The sequence below is a fragment of the Polypterus senegalus genome, chromosome 1 (genome assembly GCF_016835505.1).
Source record: "Polypterus senegalus isolate Bchr_013 chromosome 1, ASM1683550v1, whole genome shotgun sequence".
Taxonomy (NCBI): domain Eukaryota; kingdom Metazoa; phylum Chordata; class Cladistia; order Polypteriformes; family Polypteridae; genus Polypterus; species Polypterus senegalus.
Window position 1 is genome coordinate 148,239,330 of NC_053154.1, and position 26,345 is coordinate 148,265,674.

Genomic DNA, 26,345 nt, shown 5'->3' on the forward strand with positions numbered 1-26,345 from the left:
GACTTAAACATGCCATGCCTGAGCTCTCCTTCTGCTGTGACCTAAATAGCCAGATGGAGGCCTCAGACATGGTGACATCAGGGTAGCCCTACCTCTTGGGGCTACCCTCACAAGGAACATGGAATGTACGATATACGTAAGTAAATTTAAAGACACAGTACATACTTAGCCAACAATAAACAAAACTGACAGAAATAACATAAAATTACGAAACATAATTCAAAGACAGCAGAAACATTTAAACACATGTTAACACATAACAGCCAAATTCAAAAACCATCCCATGTGAATTGTGTTTCCCATTTATGATGTGCACAGGGTTTTTTTGAAAGTATTTATTTAGCAATATTATAGCAAAATAATGCATGTAGCTGGCACGTTGTGAGCAAATAACTAGATAACTGAAATGTGGATTCTGCCATCCCCATTGATGTGTTTAATATTGTTTGCTGCACAATTGTCTCATATTATACCATAAATTTCATGTTCCTTCTCAATGAAAACATGAGATTAAAACATTTTCTTGGTCATTATTATAAATCTGTTGGAGTATCTAACAAAAAATATATATAATTTTTGGGTGGCGTATTTACTTGAGTACACTGTGATTCAATGTTGTATAACAATAAAATGTGAAAACTTTAAAAGGGGTGAATACTTTTTATGGGCAATTTTTTTGTGTACTGTATACGTAACAAACAAATTATTGTCAATATATCCATCCATTCATTATCAAACCCGCTATATCCTAATACAGCATCAAGGAGGCCTGCTGGAGCCAATCCCAGCCAACACAGGTCGCAAGGCAGGAAACAAACCCCGGGCAGGGCGCCAGCCCATTGCAGGACACACACACCAAGCAGACACTAGGGACAATTTAGGATCACCAATGCACCTAACCTGCATGTCTTTGGACTGTGGGAGGAAACCCACGCAGACACAGGAGGCCATGCAAACTCCACGTAGGTGGACCTGGGAAGCAAACCCAGGTCTTCTTACTGCAAGGCAGCAGCGCTACCACTGTGCCCCTGCCAATATATATTTTTTTTAATTAATAAAAGATAATTAAGGAGTGTTATCATCTTTCCATAACTGAATTAACATCCTGAATATTGTAGAAGGGGGTGTGTAAAAACACACACACACTAAAAAGTCCATGTATTTTTAAGGGGTTCATGGGTGGTAGGAATCTGCTTTGCTAGAGACTAGAGCCAGAACTATTTAATTGTTCTACTAATCGCTGCACGTATTTAATCTTGAATCACTCTGCACTGATTGCTCCGGAAGAAGCAAGACACCGGCCAAAATCCTCATATATTATTTTTTCTGAGGCTGAGTACATCAGGAAGCCATCTTTGTTACTTGTCCTTCTGACACAGTATAGCATATACAGTACAACTGTGGAACAGCTGAGACAGCATTCACACCCTCATGACAAATAAAATGAAGAGCTAGTTAGGAAAAAACGTGTGTGCTCAGTCTACACAGGCTTCAGGTTAATTCAGAAAAGTTTCAATGTTCACATACAATTAAATAGCATATAGTCTACATTGTCCTATAACTTATAATGTGTTTGTTTTAGCACTTGATTTCATAGAAACGTGCATGTTTTGCAAAAAGACCATGCTATAATAATCGTCAACAGTGGAAACAGATGGCAGGAGGACACCACCTACTTTTCTTTTATTAATGATAAAATTTTTATTTGCAATATTAGTGTAGCGACACAGCTTTGGAGAGAACAGGAAAATGAAACAGCAGGCGAAACTGCTATGGGAGTAAAACTGTGGGTTTCATGACATCTGAAGCGGCAGCCTCTTAGTCCCTTTGTTTTTATCTCCTCAAAAGGAAATGGAACCAGTGTCATGTCCTTTGGAGTCCTCCATTGGAGGAGCTTTGATCTCTACTTAACTTTAGCTTTTCTGGGAATAGAAGAATCAGTTTTCAAATGCCAAAGGAAAAATTAGTATTTCTGTCTTCTGGAATGCTGTCTATGCATTTTTGGCATTCCTTATTTGGCCATTTTTGTAATCTATACTAATAAAAGGCAAAGCCCTCACTGACTCACTCACTGACTGACACACTCACTCACTCATCACTAATTCTCCAACTTCCCGTGTAGGTAGAAGGCTGAAATGTTGCAGGCTCATTCCTTACAGCTTACTTACAAAAGATAGGCAGGTTTCATTTCAAAATTCTACGCGTAACGGTCATAACAGTTGACAACGTTCGCCATGTTGAACTTTATTATTTATGGCCCCATTTTCACGAAATTTGGTAGGTGGCTTCCCTGCGCTAACCAAAACCGATGTACGTACTTATTTCAGTGGTATGATGCCACTGTCGGCCGCCTTATTGAAGTTTCCAATGTCACTAATTCTCCAACTTCCCATGTAGGTAGAAGGCTGAAATTTGGTACTTATTTCGGTGGTATGATACCACTGTCGGCCGCCATATTGAACTTTTCAATGGTCTTTGTTACTTATGAATTCAAGAAATTTGGTACGCGGGTTCCCAACGCTAACTGAATCTTACTTACGTACATATATACGTCCATAGCCTGCAGCTCGGTCACCGTTTGAGGCGACGTTGGATCCCCCATCCCAACGCCTCCCACGTTGTTGGCTGCCTGCCTATATAAGGCCGTCCGTCGCTCCAGTCTCTACATTCCCTTCCTTGCTTCGCCACGGGATTCACGTTTCCTGCTGATAACAACAGCCTTTTTATTTAATCCACGGCTTCTCCGCTGTCTTATTGTTCATTTATTACGATTATAGTTATTGTGTAGGTATTTTAGACTAACTTTACATTGTTCAGGTACCCATTTCCTTTATCATTCCAACCGTACCCCCACTAACATGTCTATCGAGGTGATCACCATCGATCAAAGAGCTGTCACTTACCGAGTGGTTTCTATGCCCGGAGATGGCACCTACCTTTTTCATTCTCTTTGTTACATATTGCACGGCCATATCAGGCTCACTCTTGGTATCCGGTGGAACATTGTGTCTTATGTATTGAATGACTGGGACAGGTTCAAGGTGTGGACTGATAACGGTACAGGAGATAATTATATTACACAGGAGCACTATAAGAGTGAAATGCTTAAGCCCTTCACCTATGGATCTGCATGTGAGTTGATGGCTGCCGCTGAATTGTTCGTTTGTCGCTTTCAAGTGTACCGAAATGGCCAAATATTTTACACCTTTCGACAACCACCAATGCCTCTTAAACATCTTAGATTCACAGGTGACGATTTCAGTAGTGGACACTTTAATGTTTATGAATGTTTAAGCTCTCAAAAGCTGGATGTGAAGTTATCGATGAAACTGGTTGTATACTTACAACACTTGACAGATGACGAATGTCTCTTCAACACAAGTCCTACAAATACTGTCGTAATTGAAACAAACCATGAAACTCAAACCGATTATGACAGCAGCAATCCAAGCTGTGGGATTTGAAACAAGATTGTTCATATGGCCAACTGTACGTTGCATGCTCAAGAGTAAGCTCAGCGCACAGCTTGGTCATATTACAATCGGAGGGCTGAACTCACAATGTGGTATACAAAGAGATCCTTAACAAATAATTATTGGTATATTTTCCCTCAGTTTAAAAAGGTTTAATTTTCTTCTTAATAAAAATTTTAAGGCAGTACTTTGCCGCTGCGAAGCGCGGGTATTTTGCTAGTTTTATTATATTTGAATAGCCAATCAGACATGTTTAGGTTGTGTCAATTGATATTTAGGTTTCGTTTTTTACACATTGACAGCAACATGTAAATTGAATAATTTATTTTTCTTTGATTATATTCTCAAATAAAAGCACACTTGTTTTGTTATGTCTTTTATGATAGTGGTCATTTGATATTTCAACTTCAGTCTTCACACATTATACACTTCACGTCAGCATTTTGTCATTATTACTATAACATGAAAAATGTTTCTGTTTTAGTTATGCGTTCAACATTCCTTGCCTTGCATTTCCCGTCATCCTACATTTACCGAGATCATTGTATGCACGGAACGTAGATGAAAAGTAATATTCCAAATAATGATATATTATTTACAATTCCAGACACCTCACACCCAGGTAAAACAGACTTGAGCTGGGAAAACTTTTTGACTGACTTCAGCGGAGTCGTTGGGCAATGGGATAGCAGACTGCCTGCTGCTCGTGCTGATTGACACATTTGCAAAACAAAGACGCCGATGAAGAGTTGCAAGGGAATTTAATGTGACCAGGCATTCTGACTTTTTTCGTAGGCTTCAGAGAATCTGGTGTTGAGACTTTCATTTGTTTACATTGTTCACACAAGCGTTACTTTGTTTTTTGTCAGTAGAATGTTCAAGCTTCTACTTTTTTTATTTGCCCATGCCATAGCCAGATATAGTTGTAACACATACTCATGTTGTACTTTAACTTATTACAAATAACAATGTCATTTAGAGGCTGAACATTTAGGCACTGCAATGAATTCATTTTGGGGTTGTTTCATAGTGGTTGGGGGTGGGAGGTTGGGGTTGCGTACTGGCTCACTTCAAGCACTGTTTTTCTCATATGGGCTCTCACCAATAAAAAGTGCAACTATATTTGATGGCAATTGTGTAATTATTCAATTAAACATGATTATAATGGACTTATTACACATGTCCTCTCTATTATTGTCTGTTCTAAAAATAAAACCACACAAATAAACTGGAACCTTAACATTTTAAAAAAGAATATTACATCTAAAAATTATATTTTTTGTGTTACTTACACCATATAATTTGTAGTGGTGGCAAAAAAAATGTAATCTTATATTTTAATATTAAATAATATTTTATTGGAAAAAAACATTTGTTTTGCATGTTCTGAGTAAGCAACTGGATGATAGACATGCCATCCCCATTGAATTTACTTCACCACAAGTTCAGTAGAAATTTTCACAGACTTTATCAATCTCAGCGAAATTCATTGAAATCAAAGAGTAAGGAGAAACTGGACTCATTTTAAGTGAACTATAATGGTGCAATGGTCTTTTAAGTGTCCCTGAAGGCTAGGGAAAACTCTGCCAACTGTGCCTGACCGACTATTATGGCCAAATATATGATCTGAGTTGTAAGGTAGCATAAATCCTTTGCTTTCATTTTTTCCACAGTGTGTCCTGTGTTTTTTGATGAGGGGAGGGGTTCTCCTTTAAGGCTTGTTTTAAGATTGTTGCTGATCACATAGCTAATGTGTATGCATAATTAGCTTTGTGGTGTTAAGCTGCTTTGCACAGGGATCAGCGTGGAAGAAATGAGTGTGGTTAGAGACGGGAAAAATTATCACATAGCACTGGCATGCGTTTTGAAGGGAAAGGTTGGCAGGAGGCTTTGGTTTCAGCACATCTCAGTAGCTGAAGCAGCATTTTTTTTTCGTTGTGTGCTTACAACCCAGCGATGGACATGTTGGCAACAAAGTTAGAGCAGACGTGTGAAAGGTCTGCGCATGGCTGCTACAGCTTAGTGATGTAATGCTGACCTCATAAAGCATCATGGGACGCTTGGGGGGAGAAATGCCTAAATGCACCGCATGGCTCATTACCAGGAAAATATTTGGCAAACACAGTATATTCACTGAAAAAAAAAAAAGCTTTGACAAATTTTGATAATCAACACTAGACACAAGTAACAAAAGATTTTATTTGTACATCGTTTGACATTGCATAGCACTGGACACCAGAGTTTAGCCATGCCATAAAATTCTCTATATTCTGCATAAGAATTAACTTTTTTTTTCTCAGTCACCACTACAAAGTACATAGGGTAAGTAACATTTTTTTTTATATCATTTTTAGGTAGATTATTCCTTTAAGATGTAAGATACTACTATTTACCATGTTAATCCAATATTAAAGCAAGTGTTTCACTTGTTCAATAGAACAACTTTATGGGCTCTCTGAGGATTTTATTAATTTGATACAACACAAACTCTTTTAAAAACTCTTTACTATATTTACTTTCATAATTTACACATAAGCATTAACATTTTTGTTCAGAACAATAAAGATACAAGTCACATTTAAAAGTAGTGCAAATAATGTTGGTGACTTATGCAACAGTACTAACAAATTGGGAACCAACCTGATTTTGTGGTTACTACTCTTCACCTTTTAATATCGTACACCACTAACTACTTAATTCTATGATCCTAATTAATATATAACCAAACTGGAGGAAAAAATCATTATGAAATATGTAAAATTAAATATGTCAAGTTAGAAATAGGTTGTTGCTTGGAGTGCAGTGGGTAGGATTGTCACTTCAGAGATCTAGCACTCTGAGGTTGGCTGGCACTCTTGGTCTTCGTTCATGTATGCACTTGAAGAATGTGCAGACTTTAAATTGGTGTTTCACTTTCACATCCCCAAAGATGTACTAGTTAGATTAACCGCCCATTGTAACAGAGTATGAGCAAGTGGGGCCTCTGATGGACCATAAATTAGATTAAGTTGGTTTAAGAATGTTATGCTATTGCTGCTGAAAGAGAAAAGTTTTTTTATTAACAAAATGACTGATGTTCATCAAAAATACACATATATCCAACTAAAATATTTATGCTAAAGACTTAATAAAGCAAAAATATATCAAAATTAATCCCAATAAACAGGGCATTCAGAGGGGCATTATCACAATGAGGAAACTCCTTTAACACACCAAAATGTCATCTTAAATACAAAATGCTGTTTCTTTGGTACTGTACAGCCACAAGGTAAAACCCTTCTGCAGTATCATTATAATTCTTCTAACTCCATTTTAGCAATAAAGTATAAGCAAATGATACCATTAATAACAGATACTGAAGGATATAAACCAAGAGTTCCCAAACTTTTTTCGGCCACAGACCCCTTTACCAAAAACTTTTAAAACCGTCGCCCCCGTAGTCATTTACTTTACTTACTGAAATTAATAAATTTGTACAATACTCAATATTAAATATTTCACTAGATATCACACTTTTCATTTTAATCACTTGTAATTAATGATTGAAAAAGATAAAAGGACTACGGAATATGGCATTATCTTGTGCAACATTTAATATCAAAACCTGCACTAACGAAAATTAAAGCAAAAAAATACGAGCAGAGTTTTTTTTTTACATTTTTGACATTTATGAAATAAATATGTAAATTCAAAATAAGTACAAATGGTCCAAGAGGTTCTGTCTGCATTTCTTTTTTGGTTCAGTCATATTATTATCTGAAGAAATAAAAACTTTTATTAACAAACAATTTCAACAGCCCCTGTGATAAAAAAAAACAAAACAATAAAGTATGTACTTACTTGAAACAGAAGATTTTTGTTCAAACTCGAGTAAATAAACTGTGTCCTCTGATTTTCTTTTTCATAGTACTGCTCCGCAATAAATAATTATATTCAAAGCTCAAATCACAAATAAGTATGTCATATCAAACGAACCAATTTATAGTGTTTTATGAAAGCATGACCGTACAAGGCTGATAGATTCTGCTAATATTGAATATCCGTCATCTTGTCCCACCGTGAGCAAGTGTGGATATGCAACAGTTTTTCATGTCCACACTTGCTTTGATATGTTTGATAAGACAATGCACAGACATGTTTGTGCTACATGTATTTTCATACATTCTTATGTGTGACTCTTTTAATGACACATTTTACTTTTTCATTCACAAGTTTGGTACGTGATGTGTTTTTATCGAAAAAGTGCTTTTTTGAATTATTTTACTTCTTAATTAGGTAATCATAGATATTTTGAAGTAACAAACAAATAGCAGTAGTAAGGGGGTCTATTTTTGCTGTCTTCGACCCCCAAATATTTTTATTGAAACTACTGACCCCTAGAAAGTTCAAATCGACCCCAGGGGGTCGATATCGACCACTTTGGGAACTCTTGATATAAACTGATGATAAATGAGGATTCCTAGAACTTCACTAAAATTCCTTGTATAGAGCATGCACAACTTACCTTCATTAAGTACGAACTGTTCCAAGACTTCACTAGCTCAGTTGCTCGGAGGTCCTGCCAGCTAATAAAGTTGTGAAAAGGTTTCCTGGTTTCTCTGCAAAAATGCAGAATTTTTTGATAAATGATATTAAAACAACAAATATAAACCAATGACTAACAAAGGCATCTCCAACAACCTCCCTCCTTAAAGGCAAACACATAAAATAAAAAAGTAATTAACAATCAGAACACTTTCCCATTGGTTTCCCTTTTGCTAGGCTTGCTCATAGTAGATTTACTATTAAAAAAAAATACAATCTACTGTACAATGTCAGTTCACTTTTTCAGCATACCATCAGAGCATCTTATTTGGGTCCAGTTATAGTGTAAGATTACCTAATTTCACTTGCATAATTTATTCCAAAGTGACATGATGTCACTTCAATCTCTCAGCAACATGTTTCATTGTCAAGGTTTAGAAAAAGAGTTCAAGTTATCTATAAAAAAATACATAACTGATAAACTACTACCATGTGAAAGAGGCTACAAGGTTGAGATAAACATCAGAATGATGAACAATGTATTAAAATAAATAAAATCACATGCAATTCCTCCAGGTTTTCTGGATTTTCTTTCTCATTCTCCCTTGTTAGGTATGTATAGGGTGTTCCAAATCTAATTATGCAATTTTCATTACACTAGAACTTATTTAGTTTATTATATAGAAAATCACCCGAAAAATCCCGGACCATCGAGAAGTGTGCAAACTGACGACATGAACAATCATCTTCAAGCTGAACTGGAATCGTCCCTACATAAATCAAAGTCATCCAGAAGATCTAGATCTGCATAGTTAGATCTAGACTATCCTAATTGCAAAAACAATGCAGGCCAGAATTAGAACATGTGAAAGATTTTTACAAGAACAGCCCAATCAGCCCAGTAAGTTTGTCCATCCTATTCACCTACTGCATCCAAAAAAACATGAGAAAAAAGTTGAGATTTGAAGTTCCCGAAAGTCTCAATCTCCACCACACAACTGGATAATTTGTTCAATGTGTCTATGGTTTGTTGTGTGACGAAAAACATTTCAGAGATATCTGCCCTGCTTTTATCTTGTTGCAGAATTTATTTTAAAGTAATACCTGGGAGCTGCTATACTAATCAATCCCTTTCAAAATTTTAAACATTTCAATCATGTCACCTGTTCACCTCCACTTGCTTAACTTAAAAGGTTCATCTCCTTTAATCCCCTCTCATAACTAACAACTTTTAATCCTGGGTCAGCCTAGTCTCTCTTATCTGGACTTTCTTTAATGTTGCTATGTCTTTTTTGTAATATGGAGCCCAAAACTGTACACAGTATTCCAGGTTAGGCGTCACTAGTATTGTAAATAGAGTAAACATAACCTTGCTTGACTCGTACTCTATACATCGTGATATTTAACATAACTTATTTGAGCTTTTGATCAATTCTGTGCACTGTCTGGATGTAGACAGCCATGAGTCCATTAGGACTCCTAGGTACCTCCCGTATGGTATACATTCAAGTTTCAGACCTCCCGCTGTATATTCATTTCTATTTACTATGTATAATACCTTACATTTACAAACATTAAATTTCATTTGGTGTTAATATGCCCAAGTGTGTATGCCATCCACGTTTCTCTGTAACAATCATATTATCTGCCCTTCCACCTAATTTGGTATTCATCTGCAAACATATCCAGCTTACTGATTATATTCTTGTCCAGATCGTTTATGTATATTAAAATGAGCAGCTACCCCATCACTTAACCCTGAGGGGGTACTACTTTTAACATCACCTAATTCTGAAAAAGCTGCCCTCACCCTTTTCTTTTTGTGTTTAAGCCAATTTTATACCCAACTACACAAAGAATTCAGATTTGCTCTATATATGTGCTGCATCATGAACGTTTCCTTAATAATTGCTTCCATTAATTTAACTATGAAGCAAATTAAGCTTATTGGCCTTGTGAGGAATTGCCGGCAGTGTATCCCGGCCAACACCCCCAAACCGCCAGATGGAGCCATCCCTACAACATGGAAGGGCCCCGAATTCCAGCAGGGCATCATGGAACTTGGAGTCTTTCATCACAGCCTTGCTGGATACCATGGGGGCCACCGGAGGACACTGCAGGGAGCAAGGTTATTATAGTTTTGCCTTTTTATATTAGTTTTTATTTCTATATTTTTTCTGACCTTACTTGGAAATTCAGTTTAGTTTTAGTTTTCCTTCATCATGTATTTTTAGTTTTAGTTTAGTTTTTATTTCACAAAGACATTTCTATTTTAATTTTATATATATTAGTTTCAGTTTTAGTTTTAGTAATTATGGCATGGAGCGCCTAGTTTTGTGTCACAATCAGACAGAACTGGACACTTAACAGATTTGGATGAGTTTAATGTCAGTGGAAGCTTACTATACTGCCTGGTTTACTATCTGGTTTTGTTTTTGTCTGATAAAAACAAGTATAATCAAAACTAGACAGTGAATATGAACGATTTTACACAATTTTATAATTTTTAAAATATTTTTTCTTGAAAATCACAGGGGCTTAGGAAGAACAGGGCTCTTAGACTTGAGTCAGTGTGCAGACCCCACTTAGCTGTATTGAGGGAAACAAAGAACAACAAGCATGCAGTGTCAAGGTTAGGGTTGGTGAGTCTTGAATAGCCCACCATAAGTGCCCACCAGTAAACCCATAATGAGCAGAGCAAGAGCAGGTAATAAGGGTATGGACAGGCACAAAACAACAGAGACAGCGTCTGAGATTTAGAAAAACATATACATATCTAAACCTGTTTATCCAGATTAGGATTGCAGGAAACCTGGAGTCTACCGCAGCAGGATTAGATGTAAGGCAGGAAAAATCCCTGGTATGCAATTTGTATGATATGGCTGATGTTAAAAACAAAAAAAATATGATATTTCAACTATCTATTTTGAGAGAGAGAGAGAAAACATTGAAAAAAGGGAGACAAATATTTAAAAATATAATTCTGCTAATGAATTACTTTCACAATATCAGGTATTTTGAGTTGTGAATATGAACTAAAAATGATAAATTAATAAATATGGAATAAATATAAAAACCCATTAGTAGTTTTTCATCACTTGTCAGGCTCTACCTTTGTGTGCTTCGCTTCATTGTTAAACAATGTTTTTAAAGCAAAAGTGATTGGTAAGTAACAATATGCTGATCTTGTATGATGACCTAGTCAGTATCTCGATTAGTGGCATTTTATTTTCAAAAACCGGAGTGGTCTCCCCTCAACTTTCTTGTATACTCAGATATGGGGATGGATATTTGAAGAGTAAACCGCAAGACAATGATTATATTTTTATATTATGTACATTAAGGAACCATCAACAACAAATCAAATTAATAATATATTGAACAATTATTATAAAAGTAAAGTTGAATAAATCGGACTTTGCAGCATAAATAAAAAACATCGAGTATGTGTTCCGGTAAAGTACCACTTCCGGGTGATGGATTTGGCCCAAAAGTTAATACAGATCAGCAATTATGGTGTAACAATCACATGCCAAACTTCATCCATCTATCTAGTTGCGTTTTTGAGTTATCGTGTATACACACAGACACACGCACACAAATTTCCAAAAAACAGTATTGTTGGACACTGGTTAGTCTATAACGTTAAGATTCATCAAAATATTGAGGTCGAATTTTTTCATAATTACTATACCTTCTCTATACTTCGTATATGAGAAAGTAAAAACAATTTCTCCTGTGCGAAGTGGCAGGTGAATTGCTGCCAACAAAAAGCAGACAATTGAGAAATAAACTGAAACGTTACGCACTCGTGATTTTTCTATCCAAATCGTAAACATTTTGTTGACCAGCACATTCTGATTTCAGCCATTTGAATTACATCTTGATATACAACAAGCACAAAGAAAGCCGGCACACAAATCACTTTCTATTTCTCACGCTTTACGCACCCGCACTCAGCTCACTCGTCACCGCAAATGCTGTGTGAACAGCCGCCGTTCACTGGATGAATATGTGCGGGCGACTCATGGTGGATGACTCGGTTTTAGAGTTAAAACTTACAAAGGTTTAAAGATTAACAGTAAGAATATTCATTCAAAAACGAAAACTAAAAATATTTTAGTAAATTATTATTTTATTTCAGTTAGTCTTTCCAGCTACTTTAATAGTTTCGTTTAGATTTAGTTTTTCATTTCAGTTTTGTTAATTATTTTATTTCAGTTTACAAATTTTTTTTTTTTTTTAAATAACAGTTTCAGTTTTGATTTTAGTTTTCGTTAACTATAATAACCTTGGCAGGGAGGCCCAGGGACTTGTACTTTCCTTATAGCCTGGAAGTAATTCACAATCTCAGAAACAGAAGAAATGATATACTTCCGGGCTGAAGTAAGAGAGAAGTTTTTACCGGGTCGAGGACTATAATGGACTGTGGGAGATCCCAGACAGATGAGCTGAGTTGGGAGGTAGGGTGGCTAAGCGTCTGGGAGATTGGATGATTGTTTATTTGATTATTGGTTTTGTTATTAAGTATAGTGGAGTGGTGGTGCTTTGTGCACATTATTAGTATTATAAATAATTATTGGACTTTTTACCTGGTGTTTAACGTGGTGTCTGAGGGTTCAAGGGAGTGAGAGCGCCCTTATCTGTCACACCCTGCAGTTGCATGGGTCAACCTAATCAACCTTTCCATACATTGAGTTAAGATATTTGTTAGTCTTCGATCTTTTAGAATTGTTCCCAGTATGCAGAGATTTTCAAAAAATGTGTGCCAAAAGTTTATATATGCACTTAGTAACTTCATTCAGCACTCTGGGATAAATGCTATCTGGTCCTGCTGATTTGCTAGAATTAACCTAAAGCAGTACTTCCCCTACACAATTTCCAGATCATGAAGTACATACTAGTCTCAGCTATTTTTGGGAGGTTATCAGCTTCTTGTTGGGTCATAAAAACTTCTCGTTTGTTATTACAAGAAGCCAGTTTCAAAACTACAAGTTAGTAGCTTCAGTCTGCTATGCTGCACATATAAATTTGAATGGACTTTAGATACAAATTTTAATGACACCTGACTAAATTATATATGGATACCAATATATATGAAACATCTTTGAGAAAACTTTCAGTCTTTGAGCATCTTTGAGAAACCTAATGATCATAGCATATTTATTACATATTACAATAGCCTAAGGAATACAAACTTAACTTTACTAACACCAGAGATATTGATTTTGGTCATAATTCTCAAATAATTAGCAAGACGGGGTGGAAAAGAGGATGGTGGCAAAACTGCATACCATCATCAAACAAACATTCCTCTTGGAGCAACTTTAGCCACAGGCTCATTCCACTAAGGTGTGCTAAGAACCATCTCTGGGTGTCTTTTCTACCTGCTGCTAAGAAGCAATTCAAAGCTCCTGTAGCCACCGAATTATACGGCGAGATCAAGCACGGGTAAAACACGTGCCGGAAGAAACCTCTCAGTCCAAAAGTTTGTTTTAAAAACATTTAGTGAAAGTTAAAAGCAAATAACCCACACAAGAATAAAGAAAAAAGTAGTTACACACGTAGAATAAAAGGTAAAAAAATGGAAAATTTTGTATCTTGTCTAAACTTAGCTTTTCTTGCGAATCATTAGTTATTTCTGTACTTAAAATTTCTTTACTTCTTCTTTACTTAAAGATTCTTTGCTTCTTCTTCTATATGCTTTAGATGTACGGTTACGCACTTAATTAAGTGCTGTTTTACGAGTTACTTCACACACTCAAAAGGCCTGTAGGCACAGGCACGGTTTAAAACCATATGCCTTCTACACATGGCAAGGCTGGTCACTAACTGAAGAATAAGGTTTAGTTAGAGCAGACAGAAATAGCTAGAATATACCAATTTTACTCAACTTATGGGGGTTTTAGGAACCTCCCATAGATTATGCATTGTCATCTTGTAAAATATTTATGAATCTTATATAACTAGGAAAATGGCTCTTACACATCCGGCCCTAATTGTTTATGCTAAGGCAGAAATCAATTACTTTAACATTACTTAATAAGAGCCTTCTTACCGAACTTAAACCAAACTTAAGAAACTTAAACCTTAAATCCCACTATAAGAAAAAAACACAATTAAAAAAAAGGAGTCATTTCAATCATTTCCTGCTTCTTGGAGCAGGCACAGTTTGTTCACAGGTCTGTCCAGTGTGCTGGTCTTGGTCTGTACACAAACTCTTCTGACTGCCCCTTTTGCATCTGGCATTGTCTTGATGACTTGACCCTTTACCCAGAAGTTTTAGGGTGTAGCATCTTGTAATTACACCTACAATGTCCAATTTCTTTATGAACTTGTTGCATAATGAGAACAGCAATATATGAATTCTTCTGAAAAATTGTTTTGTCTCTTCTGGCATAGCTGATTTCCGGAGTCTTCCTCCAACTCTCAATATTCCTTCTTGCTGTACTGGGTCCAGTTTGATTTATTACTACCTTTCTTTATACGCTGATCTTTGTGCAAGACTTTAACCTCCTTTGGGTAAGCTTGTAGTTGACTAAGGCGAATAAGTTCATCTTCTGCTTTAGACAAGTCATTTAGAGACAGTGGCTTTAGACTTATTGTCTATTTGTATTCATTCATATGTTCTGTGATTAGTGTTTTTTGTTTCTCCGGGCTGTGGCCAGATTGACTAATTGTATATGTATATAGCCTTTCTCTCTTCTTTCAGATGCTGTAGCACTTCTTTGAACCTAAGGAACCAAGCTATTGCTTCTTTAAATTGTACCATTTTGAGTAGTACTCTACAAGTCTTTTAACTGGATTGATTTTTTCTTCCACACTTGCAAAATTCACTACATACCTTTTGATTTCCAGATCGTCGTTATTAGACAGGTCCACTTCGTCCGGTCTCGTAGGCTATTCATGGCTGTAGCAGGAAGTTTGGGCTTTGTATCCAAGTCTTACTTTTGATGAAGCTTTCTATTGTCGATCCTCTTGATGCCTGATCCACAGGATTTTGTGCAGATGTGACATGCCTCCATTGCAAGGGTTGTGTGTGCTCTCTTATCACCGCGATACTGTTGGCAACAAAGATTTGTAGTGTGTACTCATTTGCAATATACCTTAGTACTGTGGTGCTGTCAGTCCAAAAGATTGACTCTTGCAGGGTAATCTGTAGTTCTTGTTTTAACATTTTGTCCATTTGTCATCTTCTGGTTCTGGTCCAGTTAAATTAATTTGATTGTAAACCCATTACGATCTTCATCAGACAATATAATTGTTTGTATTTGTAGTCTATTTCCAACTGAAAGTTAGTTGTTACTGAATCAAACGGCTTTCTGTCGTCCTGGAGATGGTCCTTTGTGATGTCATATTCAATGCGACTTTCACTAGGCATTTGATATTTCTTCTGGCTTCTGGATTCAGACGCCATGACGATCCCACAAGGCACTTAAGCTCCTCTATAATTTATACAGTCTCGAGAGGAGCACTAGCAATTCTCAAATATGTCCTATTCCGATCAAAGACAAAGATTAAAGGTACCTGTCGGATCTTTTCAAGTTGTCTTTGCTTTCTTTTGTCGCAGTCCGATTTCAGGCTTAGAACATGCAGGTTACTTTCTTTTAATCCACGGCAATTTTCAAGCTTTCAATCTTAGGCAGGTTTTAAACTTTAGTGTAGCCGCTGAAGTATAAGGCGAGATCAAACACAGGTAAAACGCGTGCTGAAAGAAATCTCTCGGTCCAAAAGTTCATTTTAAAAATATTTAGTGAAAATTAAAAGCAAATAATCCACACAAGAAAAAAGTAGTTACACACATAGAATAAAAGGTAAAAAAAAAGGAAAAATGTATCTTCTCTAAACTTAGCTTTTCTTGCAAAACTTTAGTTATTTCTGTACTTAAAAGTTCTTTCTTCTTCTTTACTTAAAGATTCTTAACTTCTTATATATTTAAAGATTCTTAGCTTCTTCTTCGTACTGCTACTCACTTAAATAAGTGCTGTTTAACGAGTTACTTCACACACTCAAAAGGCCCGTAGGCATGAGAGGCACGTGCACAGGCATGGTTTAAAACCATATGCCTTCTACACCTTACACATGACAAGGCTGGTCACTAAATGAAGAATAATGTTTAGTCAGAGTAGATAAAAATAGCTAGAATATACCAATTTTGCTCAACTTATGGGGGTTTTAGGAACCTCCTATAGATTATGCCTTGTCATCTTGTAAAATATTTATGAATCTTATATAACTAGGAAAATGGCTCTTACAGCTCCCTTTTGACATCCCAAACTAAATGCTGATTCTCTAAATTAATATTGTAATTTCTGCAAAATATTCATTTATTTATTTACTGACTGAATGTATTATTTATCCTGTGAATCTATATATTTGTTTTTATGTTTCTGCTGTTGGATGCTTTTAAAGTTTCCCTTGGAATTAATAAAGTGTATCTGATCTAATGTAACTTTCACTTGGACCTATGATGAGTTCACCATTCAAAAAGACATTCAAGGATGGATGCACTTTCACTCACAGCCAAGGGATATATTCAACTTCAGGTTCACAAAGCAAGGGTTTCAGGTTATACTTCTGTGTTTTTTTGACAATTGCTTGTCAAAAAAAGTGATGTGCCAATTTACAGCTGACTGGTTGAGGCCATTCCTACATACGGCTGTAGGCAATAGGAAAACACTATAGCGTAATGATGTTCAAAAACTGCCAAAAGCAGCCACTACAGGCTGCAAAGACCCTTTGTTTAACACATATTTGTGGCAGCACTACCAACCACAGAATGATACACTCTGCATAGAAGCTGTGGGAGAAGCAGTAGTGGAGCTGCATAGGTAGCAGTCTATCAGATGTCTGCCTTTATGTACTGAAACTGAAACCAACAAATGGACTACAAAGTAGCAAAATGTATATGAATAAATCTATACTAATAAAAGGCAAAGCCCTCACTCACTCACTCACTCATCACTAATTCTCCAACTTCCCGTGTAGGTAGAAGGCTGAAATTTGGCAGGCTCATTCCTTACAGCTTACTTACAAAAGTTGGGCAGGTTTCATTTCGAAATTCTACGCCTAATGGTCATAACTGGAAGGTATTTTTCTCCATTAACTGTAATGGAGCTGAGCTGGAAAGACGTGGGGGCGGAGTTTCGTGTGACATCATCACGCCTCCCACGTAATCACGTGAACTGACTGTCAACGCAGCGTAGAAAACCAGGAAGACCTCCAAAAAGCGCTTAAGAAAACATGCATTATATAATTGAGAAGGCAGCGAAACAATAAGAAGCGAGCGAGTGACATATACTACCATATTCATGAGTGCTGCTACCTCGGAAAGAAAGCAAGGTGTAAACCTAAACTTTAAATTAAGTTCATAGACAGGCTACCGCTGGCGTTTCACATGCCCACAGGTAATGCGGGATACAAGTTTAATGAGAGGACGAGGATATAAACGAGTTTTGATCACTTTGTAACTAAGTTAAAATTGTAGGTGAAGGGGTGTGCTTATGCAAATTCCGAGAGACTGTGTTTGTGGGGGATTGAAAGTTAAGGAGGGTGGGGAGTCACGCCATCATCTCCCTCCCATTTACCTCATTTCGCTCTGAGCTGAGCTCAGTTAACGCCGTCTTCTTAAGCAACTTCGTCAGACTGCCACCAAATACTCACAGAAAAATCCACAAGTTAATACACACGCTGTCTCTAGAGTTTCTCCACACTGAATCCTCCAGGCACTACTTACAAAAGGTTACATTGACAATCGTGTTACGCTATTTTTAAAATCTTTCCTTTTCTTAGCACAAGCACAGCTGAGAAGCTTCGATGCATGTGCTCCATAACGCTAAAAATAATGCATTTAATCACACTTTGCATTACAAGCAAAGGGGAGCTTTTGTCAATGCATGATTTCCTGGTACACCATTACATTGATCAGCATCCCGATTCATTTTACCCTCGCACCACCTTAGTTTGAGAAGAAGTATGAAAAATATGAGGTTAACACAGAAAACAGATCACCAATTCAAGCTTTATGAATAATCGATTCGCCATCAATAATTGTTTTGGTAAAGCCATCCTCCTTCCATTTTATAATTTTTCCGCCACTAGCCATGATTAAATGAACGGTAAAAAAGTAAGAGCAAAGCGAGGGTGACTTATTTAGGCAGGAATATATATGACAGCAACACTCATGACAATGTCAATCATGTTACGCTATTATTAAAATGTTTCCTTTTCTTTTCATTACTTTTAACACACTACTTCTCCGCTGTAGGCGGGTATTTTGCTATATATATAATATATGAATTACCTCCAAAGAGAGCTGAGACTTTTGATATCATGAACGTGTGTACAAAAGGGGTCTCCTGCCCAGCAAAAGTCGAGCAGCCAGCGCTGCATAGCTGTGCCGCCTTTGAGACGCTGACTGCGCTTCTGCCTTAAGTCAAAGTGAGCACTTTTAATTTTTTCATCCTCCCCTGCGCTATAGCCCAGACAAGTGCAAACACGGACCCCTTTTCTACACCACGGCAAAATAATATTAAGGCGATTCACACTTTCTTTTGCACGATATGATTATGAGGTCCTCAGCTCGGATTATGAAGACACGCATACGAGTGGAGGACTGACAGTGCCATCACAGCCGATTAATGGCGGGACGCCTCACCAGTCTACACAAGACCCACCGCGACTGTCCCCAAAAGGCATCATAACGCCAGCTTAACACATCTCTATACTATATAAAAGAAAAAGGCAACTTTCCTTTCTTTACACCTTTTTCCTTTTATCCCAAACCAAAGCCTTTCTCTTAACACTGCAGAGGACACAAAACTAATTTTCTTTAAATGCCGGTAAGGCACATTACCAGAGGCACAAATTTGAACGCTCACATAGAAAATGTAATTTCTATACCACAGCCGTCGTAGCCTTTCAAAAGGGATCTACTACCGAGAGATGATCCATATACATTTTAGCTGCTGTTAGTTACTTACCTGTTGTTTTACACCGTCTTTAAAATGTAGTTTACCCCAACCACTCCAGTAGTGCTCAATGTACCTGTACTTCTTAAAACGTTAATGTTTTACTGTTTAATAATTTATAGACTATAAATTTATAATTTATATAATTTATAAATTTATAATTTATAGACTATATTTTATTATTTTTCCCTTGCACTCAGTTACCAAAGCTATACACACGCATATAGACACATACAAACAAGTATATGTATGTGTATATATATATATATATATATATATATATATATGTATATATATATATATATATATATATATATATATATATATATATATATATATATATATATAATTTGTGTGTGTGTATGTATGTGTCTATATGATGTAGATAAGTATATTTATATGTATGTGTATATATATATATATATATATATATATATATATATATATATATATATATATATATATATATATATGACAGCAGCAATCCAAGCTGTGAGAAAACAGTAAAAAGGAGGCGTGTCAGATGTCGTGGTACATTTTCTGATGCAGCTACCGAAAACAACTTTGTGACGCTCCCACCAAATACACAAAACAATTACTTTGATAATCATGTTACATTATTTTTAAAATGTTTCCTTTTCTTTTTCATAACTTCTTTAACACATGACATCGCAAGCTGGTATTTTGCTATATATATATATATATATCTCACAGCGACACTCATAACAGTGACAAAACAATTACATTGACAATCATGTTACGTTATTTTCAAAATGTTTCCTTTTCTTTCTCTTTCCTTCTTTAACACACTACTTCTCCGCTGCGAAGCGCGGGTATTCTGCTAGTAAATAAATAAATAAATCCAGCACAGAATTTCAATCGCTGGGGCACTGACTCGACATGCCACATAGCATTTTATAAAGTTGGGCTTAAGGCAGCTGGCACATCTTTTTTTATTTCTGATCTGTGAAGATGGTTTGCAATTTTTCTTCCATTAAATCTTTCACCATTAGTATTTTCACTGGATCTCATGATTTCTGACAATAATAATAATATTATAGTGATTATAGTGAAGGATTTATTTTACAGGATCTCATGTTTTCTGACTTTTGGATGGACCTTTAAGGTTTGTTTTGATCAGTGTTGCTCTACATGGCTAATTCCTATGCATTCAGTCCACACCACCTTCCCATACACAGACGAGGCATGTGGCCGATGAAACTTAAATATTAGTTTCCACTATTCTGTACTGGAAGATAAAGTATGCATACTAGTGACCCATACCACACCCACAGAGCCTCAACTATAATTACCTATACACTTACTGACTGACATTTGAGATATGGCAAAATGGCCTGTCCCAAATGGAGTCTTAAGTCTATGGTTGACTGTACAACATTTTCAACATTTATTTAAATATTTCCACAGTCTGAGTATTTTTTTCCCCCAAAAGAAACTGATTCTTCTTCCAAGACTCATTTAAATCTCAGAACTATGACCCATCTCTTAAGATGCATCCAATATAAAAATAAATGAATTGAACTTACTTGCTCCATGTAGTGAATGTAGCTCGCTGTGTTGAGATTCCTAAGGTTAATATCTGTTTCATCTGCAAACCTGCGGCTGGGAGGATGCACAGAAAAATAAACACTGCATTCAACATAATATTATAGTTAAACAATATCTAGAAAATTTACAGTAATACCTGAAAACTTAAAACCAGTTACTCTAGATACAAAAATAAAAATTTCCATTTCTTAACAGACATATTGTAGCTTCTCCTCCTATTTGTGCACCTAAAGCAGAATGAAAAATGTGTATTTCTTTTCAGTAACAGAGTAAAAGAGACATGTTTATGTTTGATTAACAAAGAAATTATGATAAAAGTCCATTAAAAAATATGGACAAAACACAATAGAGAAAGCAAAAACTTCATTACAGCTACTGGAGAAAAACTTTTCTGAAGCAATCAGAAGCCAAGCTGAAGCCAATCAAACCAAATAGTAAAATGTATTGTTTGAAAAACTGATGTTGCTTTATGCAGCAGCATAAATATTTAAAGCTTAACCATTCAGCAGCTAACGCATCCACTTCTCTAAATTGGTATAGTATGTGTTAGCACTCTGTCTAATGATTACCTGGGATGAAACCATTTTCATGATCAAGCTACAGCAAATCTTATCAAACAATGCATAACATACTTGCATGCAAAGGAATGGCTTTACCGACAAGCACAACCCTCCTGTTTGCTCACTGTAAAATTACACAAATACAGCAGACAATCTCTTAGACAGAAACGATGGCAACATAATATGCGAGATGCAGCATAAGCCGGGCATGGAATGAGAGTTCTTCAAGCTGCAACAGGAGTATTTTTTCTGTTACATGTTGGTACCTGTAAAATAATTCTGTGCTTCTGTTTTCACCATTTTCTGATTTGAGAGTCACACACACTTAAACACATTTTAATTTTGTTTTTGATTTCAACAGCATTTGAGAAATTTGCACAGCATTTCCAGTGCATTTATTTGTTAATTGCTGTTCTGAATGTTATAAATTAATTTTTTTACTAGATACTGTCAATATCTGAACAGTTTTCCTGTGTTTTGCTCTTGTTATATATTACTTACCAGACTAATTTCTTCTAGTTATTTTTTGTATTCTGCCTTTTTCAGCTTCTAGTCTGTCACTGGTTGACACTTTTCTTCCTTACATTTCTAGTGTTTTAAATTACTGTGATATTATAGACTTTTCAATGATGGACTATACATTCACTGAACAAAGTATTAGGAAAACTAATTAGGGCATAATTTTGCTCTCAAGACAGTTTCAGGTCTTTGTGGAATGGATTCCAGAAGAGCCAAAACAGTCTTTTGAAATTATGGTCCATGTTGACCAGATTGCATCACATACTTTCTGTAGATTTGTCAGCTGCACATTCATGCTGCAAATTTCCCATTCTACCACATCCGAAAGGTGTTCTACTGTATTTGGATGTGGTTACTGGGAAGGCCACTGAAGAAAACTGCAATCATTGTCATGCTCATGAAACCAGTTTGAGAAGACTTTTGCTTTGGGTGCACAACACTCAGATATGTCTTCACACTCAAGCAATGATTGAATATTGGGCCCAAAGTGTGACAAGAAAACATCCCTCACACCATTATACCACCACCCTGGACTTTTGACAAAAGACAGGCTGGTTGGTTGTTTTGGATTCATGGTGGTGTCTCAGAAGAAATGGGGATTCATAAAACCAGCTTACGTCTACCAAGTCTCCAATTGTCCACACAGCCTGTCACCACTGCAGTGTCAATGTATTGTTATTGGCAGGCAGGAGTGGAACCCACCATGGTCTTCTCCTATTGTGCCCCATCCACCTCAATGCTGTGCATTCCGAGACTCTTTTAGATAAATGTACAGAGTGAAGAGCTCAATTATTGTTGCCTTTTTGTCAGCTTGAATCAGTCTAGTCATTCTCTGACCTGTCTCATCAACAAGGCATTTCCATCCGCCGGACTGTCGCTTACCGGATGCATTCCCCCATATCATTCTAATTAAACCATGGAGACTTTTGTTAATGAAAATCTCAGGTTATCAGCAGCTGTACTGCATTAATTTTATACACTAAATTGTTGCTCCTAAAAGATTGTCAGATTAGAAAATTGCATGGATAAGCATTTGTACATGTGTTTCTAATAATTTGCAGTGAGTTTACGTTAATGCACCTTCTAGTAGAAAAATGTGATGAACTAAAGACATCATATTCTACCTTGGGATTTGCAACATTTTATTATGGTGATTTTCATATTTGCAGATATTTTCATTAAGATTGTTGATAAATTTGGAGGTGGGCAATGAACAGACTTGTTACCCTAAGTTTAAAAAAAATGTATGAAGCAGAAATATGTGGTGAATGAAAAGTCCACTTGCAGCCTTGTCTTGTTGTGACTTTTGAAATTGCCATTTCCTTTTCTCCAAGTGATTGTATTTCTCAAGTTAACTGCAAAATCTCCATCATATTTAATATTGTGATTAATTGGGTTTTGTATGTATAGCAACAGGTTTTCTACTTCAACGGCTTGCATATTTTATCATATAAATTTTGGTCTGTATCTCATTGGTTAGAGTCTTCACCATTCAAAATCTTACTATTACATTCAACATTAAAATAATGACTTACTTAATTTTTATATATTTAACAACATGCCTGTTTAAAGTATTTTAAAATAAAACTGACTGCTGCTAAATTTAACAAAGGTCCATGGTTTTTTGAAATTCACTCTAAACATTTTAGTTTACATTAAATGTGATATGGGAAATCCAGCCATTTGATCACATACATTCAACTAACGTCTGACAAACATATTACACATCACCACACGCTGGTGTCAAAATAAATGCATTGTCATAAATTTATGGCATAGTCAAAACTATAAAAAAACTATTCCGATGACAAATGAGAATGGGCAATGTGATGCCAGAAAGTTAAGAGTAATTATAAAGTGGGTGTGTAATTATATAAAGTATACATCATACCAGTGTATGCATTTTTATTTTAACAATTGTATATTATATGCAACTGCTTCAGCATACCCAAACAGAGAAGAATAAAAATTTAATAAATTAGTTCTGGCAAGTATACCAATAATTGCTACCTCTGGTTTTGAAGACAATTTAAAACATTTAAAGGTCACTAGAAAAATATGACAGGTATCAAAATCTATCACCTTTTTCACAACACAAGGAAGTACAAAATTTCACATCTATACGAGATATTTATATATATATAAGTTAATTGAATACACTATGTAATTAACATACTTTTTATTTCACATGAAAAGCATAGTTGTAAAATGTCACAGGGAAAACAAGAAAGGTAACAAAGACAGTCTACCAACACATTTAATTTTACCGGCATAACAAGTTTCCACCCATACATCTAACTGCACCAAAAAACAAGTTATTTCAGCTGTTTCTGAAGTTCATGTGGTTGTAGAGTGTGCATGTAACATGAAACAATGACAAGCAAAGTGAACATATATCCAATCTTTCACTGTTGTCACACTTTAAGGAAGAATGTTTAAATCATAGTTCACAAATATTTTTGAAATGTCTTTAAAATGTATCAATACCAAATATTTCCAATCATTTACAACTGTTTATCCTCATTTTATAATTTTTAATTCTGGACTTATGTATCTTTCAAAATTCATACAGCCATAATACAAAGCTATACTAATCAGTGTTAAAATGCCATAAACGCAAATATGAGGAAGCATGCACATACTGCTGTCACTTGGGCCGATGTGGCCACTGAGGTATACCTTGGCATCACTTATCACTTAATAAAAAATGATTCCAAGTTCTCTAGTTTGTGCAAGCAGAATTCCAGTTGTCCTTAACAACGCCTCAAAATGCATTTTAGATCATATTTTCAGTTTAATTAACACATGAAAATAGCCATTAGTCAATTGATACAAAAGACAGATTAATCAATTATTAAAAATACATGTTAGTGGCAGCACTATTTGATAGTACTAAAGAAAACAAATTAAACAGCTTGGGTATGTTAATGTACAGAAGTATACAGTAGCAAAAGTAAATGAGATGAACAGAAAAATTCTAAAACATACATTCATTTTCCTAATTCTGTTTAAATAAACTCAGAACCATAGACAGCTAAAGACATTTGCAGTATTATCAAGCCAAGAACAGAGTTAGCCCTTGGTCAGGGCACAAGTCCATTTGAGAACATTATCAAACACACTCACACATTCACTTATAACTAATTTACCAGAAATATACATCTTTACAATGTAGAATGAAAAGCAGAAAAAGACACCTGCAGAACGATTACACAGAAAATGAAATGACTGGGATTAAATTTCAGGCCCAGACTCATACACTTGGAAAGGAATGGAAGGAAGGAAGAAAGGAAGAAACAGCAGGCAAACAGAAAGAATGTGTTTCTCACAATAAGAAGAATTAGTCTAGAATGACAAATTGCTATAGGTAAACATTGCTTTACTTACCTTGAACAGCCTCTTTTACTATGCTGACAAACTGTTGCCAAAGCTCTTCTGGGTCTATCTCCACCCATCCTGGTTTTGGGTACAAAAGTTTAATCTGGTGGAAAGAGAACAGGTGTAATTAAGAAACATGATCTATGCAAATTGTAATTTGGTAAACAATGAATAATATGAGATGGGGGCTTAAGCTACTGGAGTATAGCATTTAACAAAATGAGATTTACTGTATGCGGGAATTAAGATTTACAGGTTTATATGCTTACAGGGTTTAAAGGTAATTTTTGTCAGGTATGCAGTGCAGTGTGAGATTATGACATGTGCTAATCAACACACAATATATCATCCCCATCCAGTGCCACAATTAGTTAAATAGAACTACCTTAATTTGATACTTCTGGGATTTTTCATACAATGTATACAGAACATATCGGTCATAATACTTCATCTATACCAAAAAACCCTTGACTTAACGTAGCAGCCTACTATAATGAAAGCCATCCCATGTTATTGATTACACATTTTACAACTAAAGCACAATCTGACAATTTGTTCTTTGAGTAGGGACTGAATGGTTTACAGTCACAATGCTTGCCTAAAATAAAGAATAAATTACTAAAGTTATAAAAACAGCAAGCCCATAATCTTTTTATAGACTCTTTTCTCCTCCCAAGTGTGATCTTAGGCCTAGGTAAAAATACTGATTTCCAGATTAATCGTTTTTATTTAAATGATTCAAATTGATTCCTAAAGTCTCAAGACCTTTTGCTTATCTTTGTTTTTGCTGTCTGATGCAATAAATGTCGCTAAGGTGCCCGTTAAGGCTTTCCACTGAAAAAACACTTTATCTCACATAAAATGGTGTGTCCTCTTTAGCTGAAATCAGCATCTTCAACACTTAAAGCAGACTTGTGGACTTACTAAGGATTCAAACGGTGAATCAGTTAAGGACAACAGGATTAAAACAAAGGTATAATTTTAGCTGTGCAATTCAGACATTAATTATTGTTGTAAAACAACAAATTTGAGAAATCATTTATCTCAACATCACCCACAAACGTAAGCTCAGTCGACATCCAAATAAGTAGAGCCTAAACAATCCACACTGTAGATGGCTGGTAGCTCCACACTTCAGGTTATTTCTGCTCATGCCCAAAAACATAACAGAATCTATAGCAATTTTCATCTGCAAAGATAACAGACCCCACGCCATTATTGAAAACAAGGTCTTTCAACAAACAATACAGGTTTTTGAACTGTGGTATGCTATACCAACCATAAAGCAAATGAGTCAAGTTATTGTACCTAGGCTTTATTAAGATCTTAAGCAAAGCACTGCCTGCCACAGT

The 26,345-nt window shown here is 35.8% G+C and overlaps 1 protein-coding gene across 1 annotated transcript in view; it reads right to left on the minus strand.

Moving 5' to 3' along the window:
* Window positions 1–26,345, minus strand: part of gk5 (glycerol kinase 5) — a 135,855-nt gene that overhangs the window by 100,969 nt on the left and 8,541 nt on the right. The window contains exons 2-4 of the mRNA XM_039760358.1: window positions 25,003–25,096; window positions 20,515–20,590; window positions 7,978–8,071 (exon numbers count right to left, since the gene is read on the minus strand). Coding sequence (XP_039616292.1) covers window positions 7,978–8,071; window positions 20,515–20,590; window positions 25,003–25,096 — 264 coding nt within the window. The remainder of the gene's footprint in view (window positions 1–7,977; window positions 8,072–20,514; window positions 20,591–25,002; window positions 25,097–26,345) is intronic.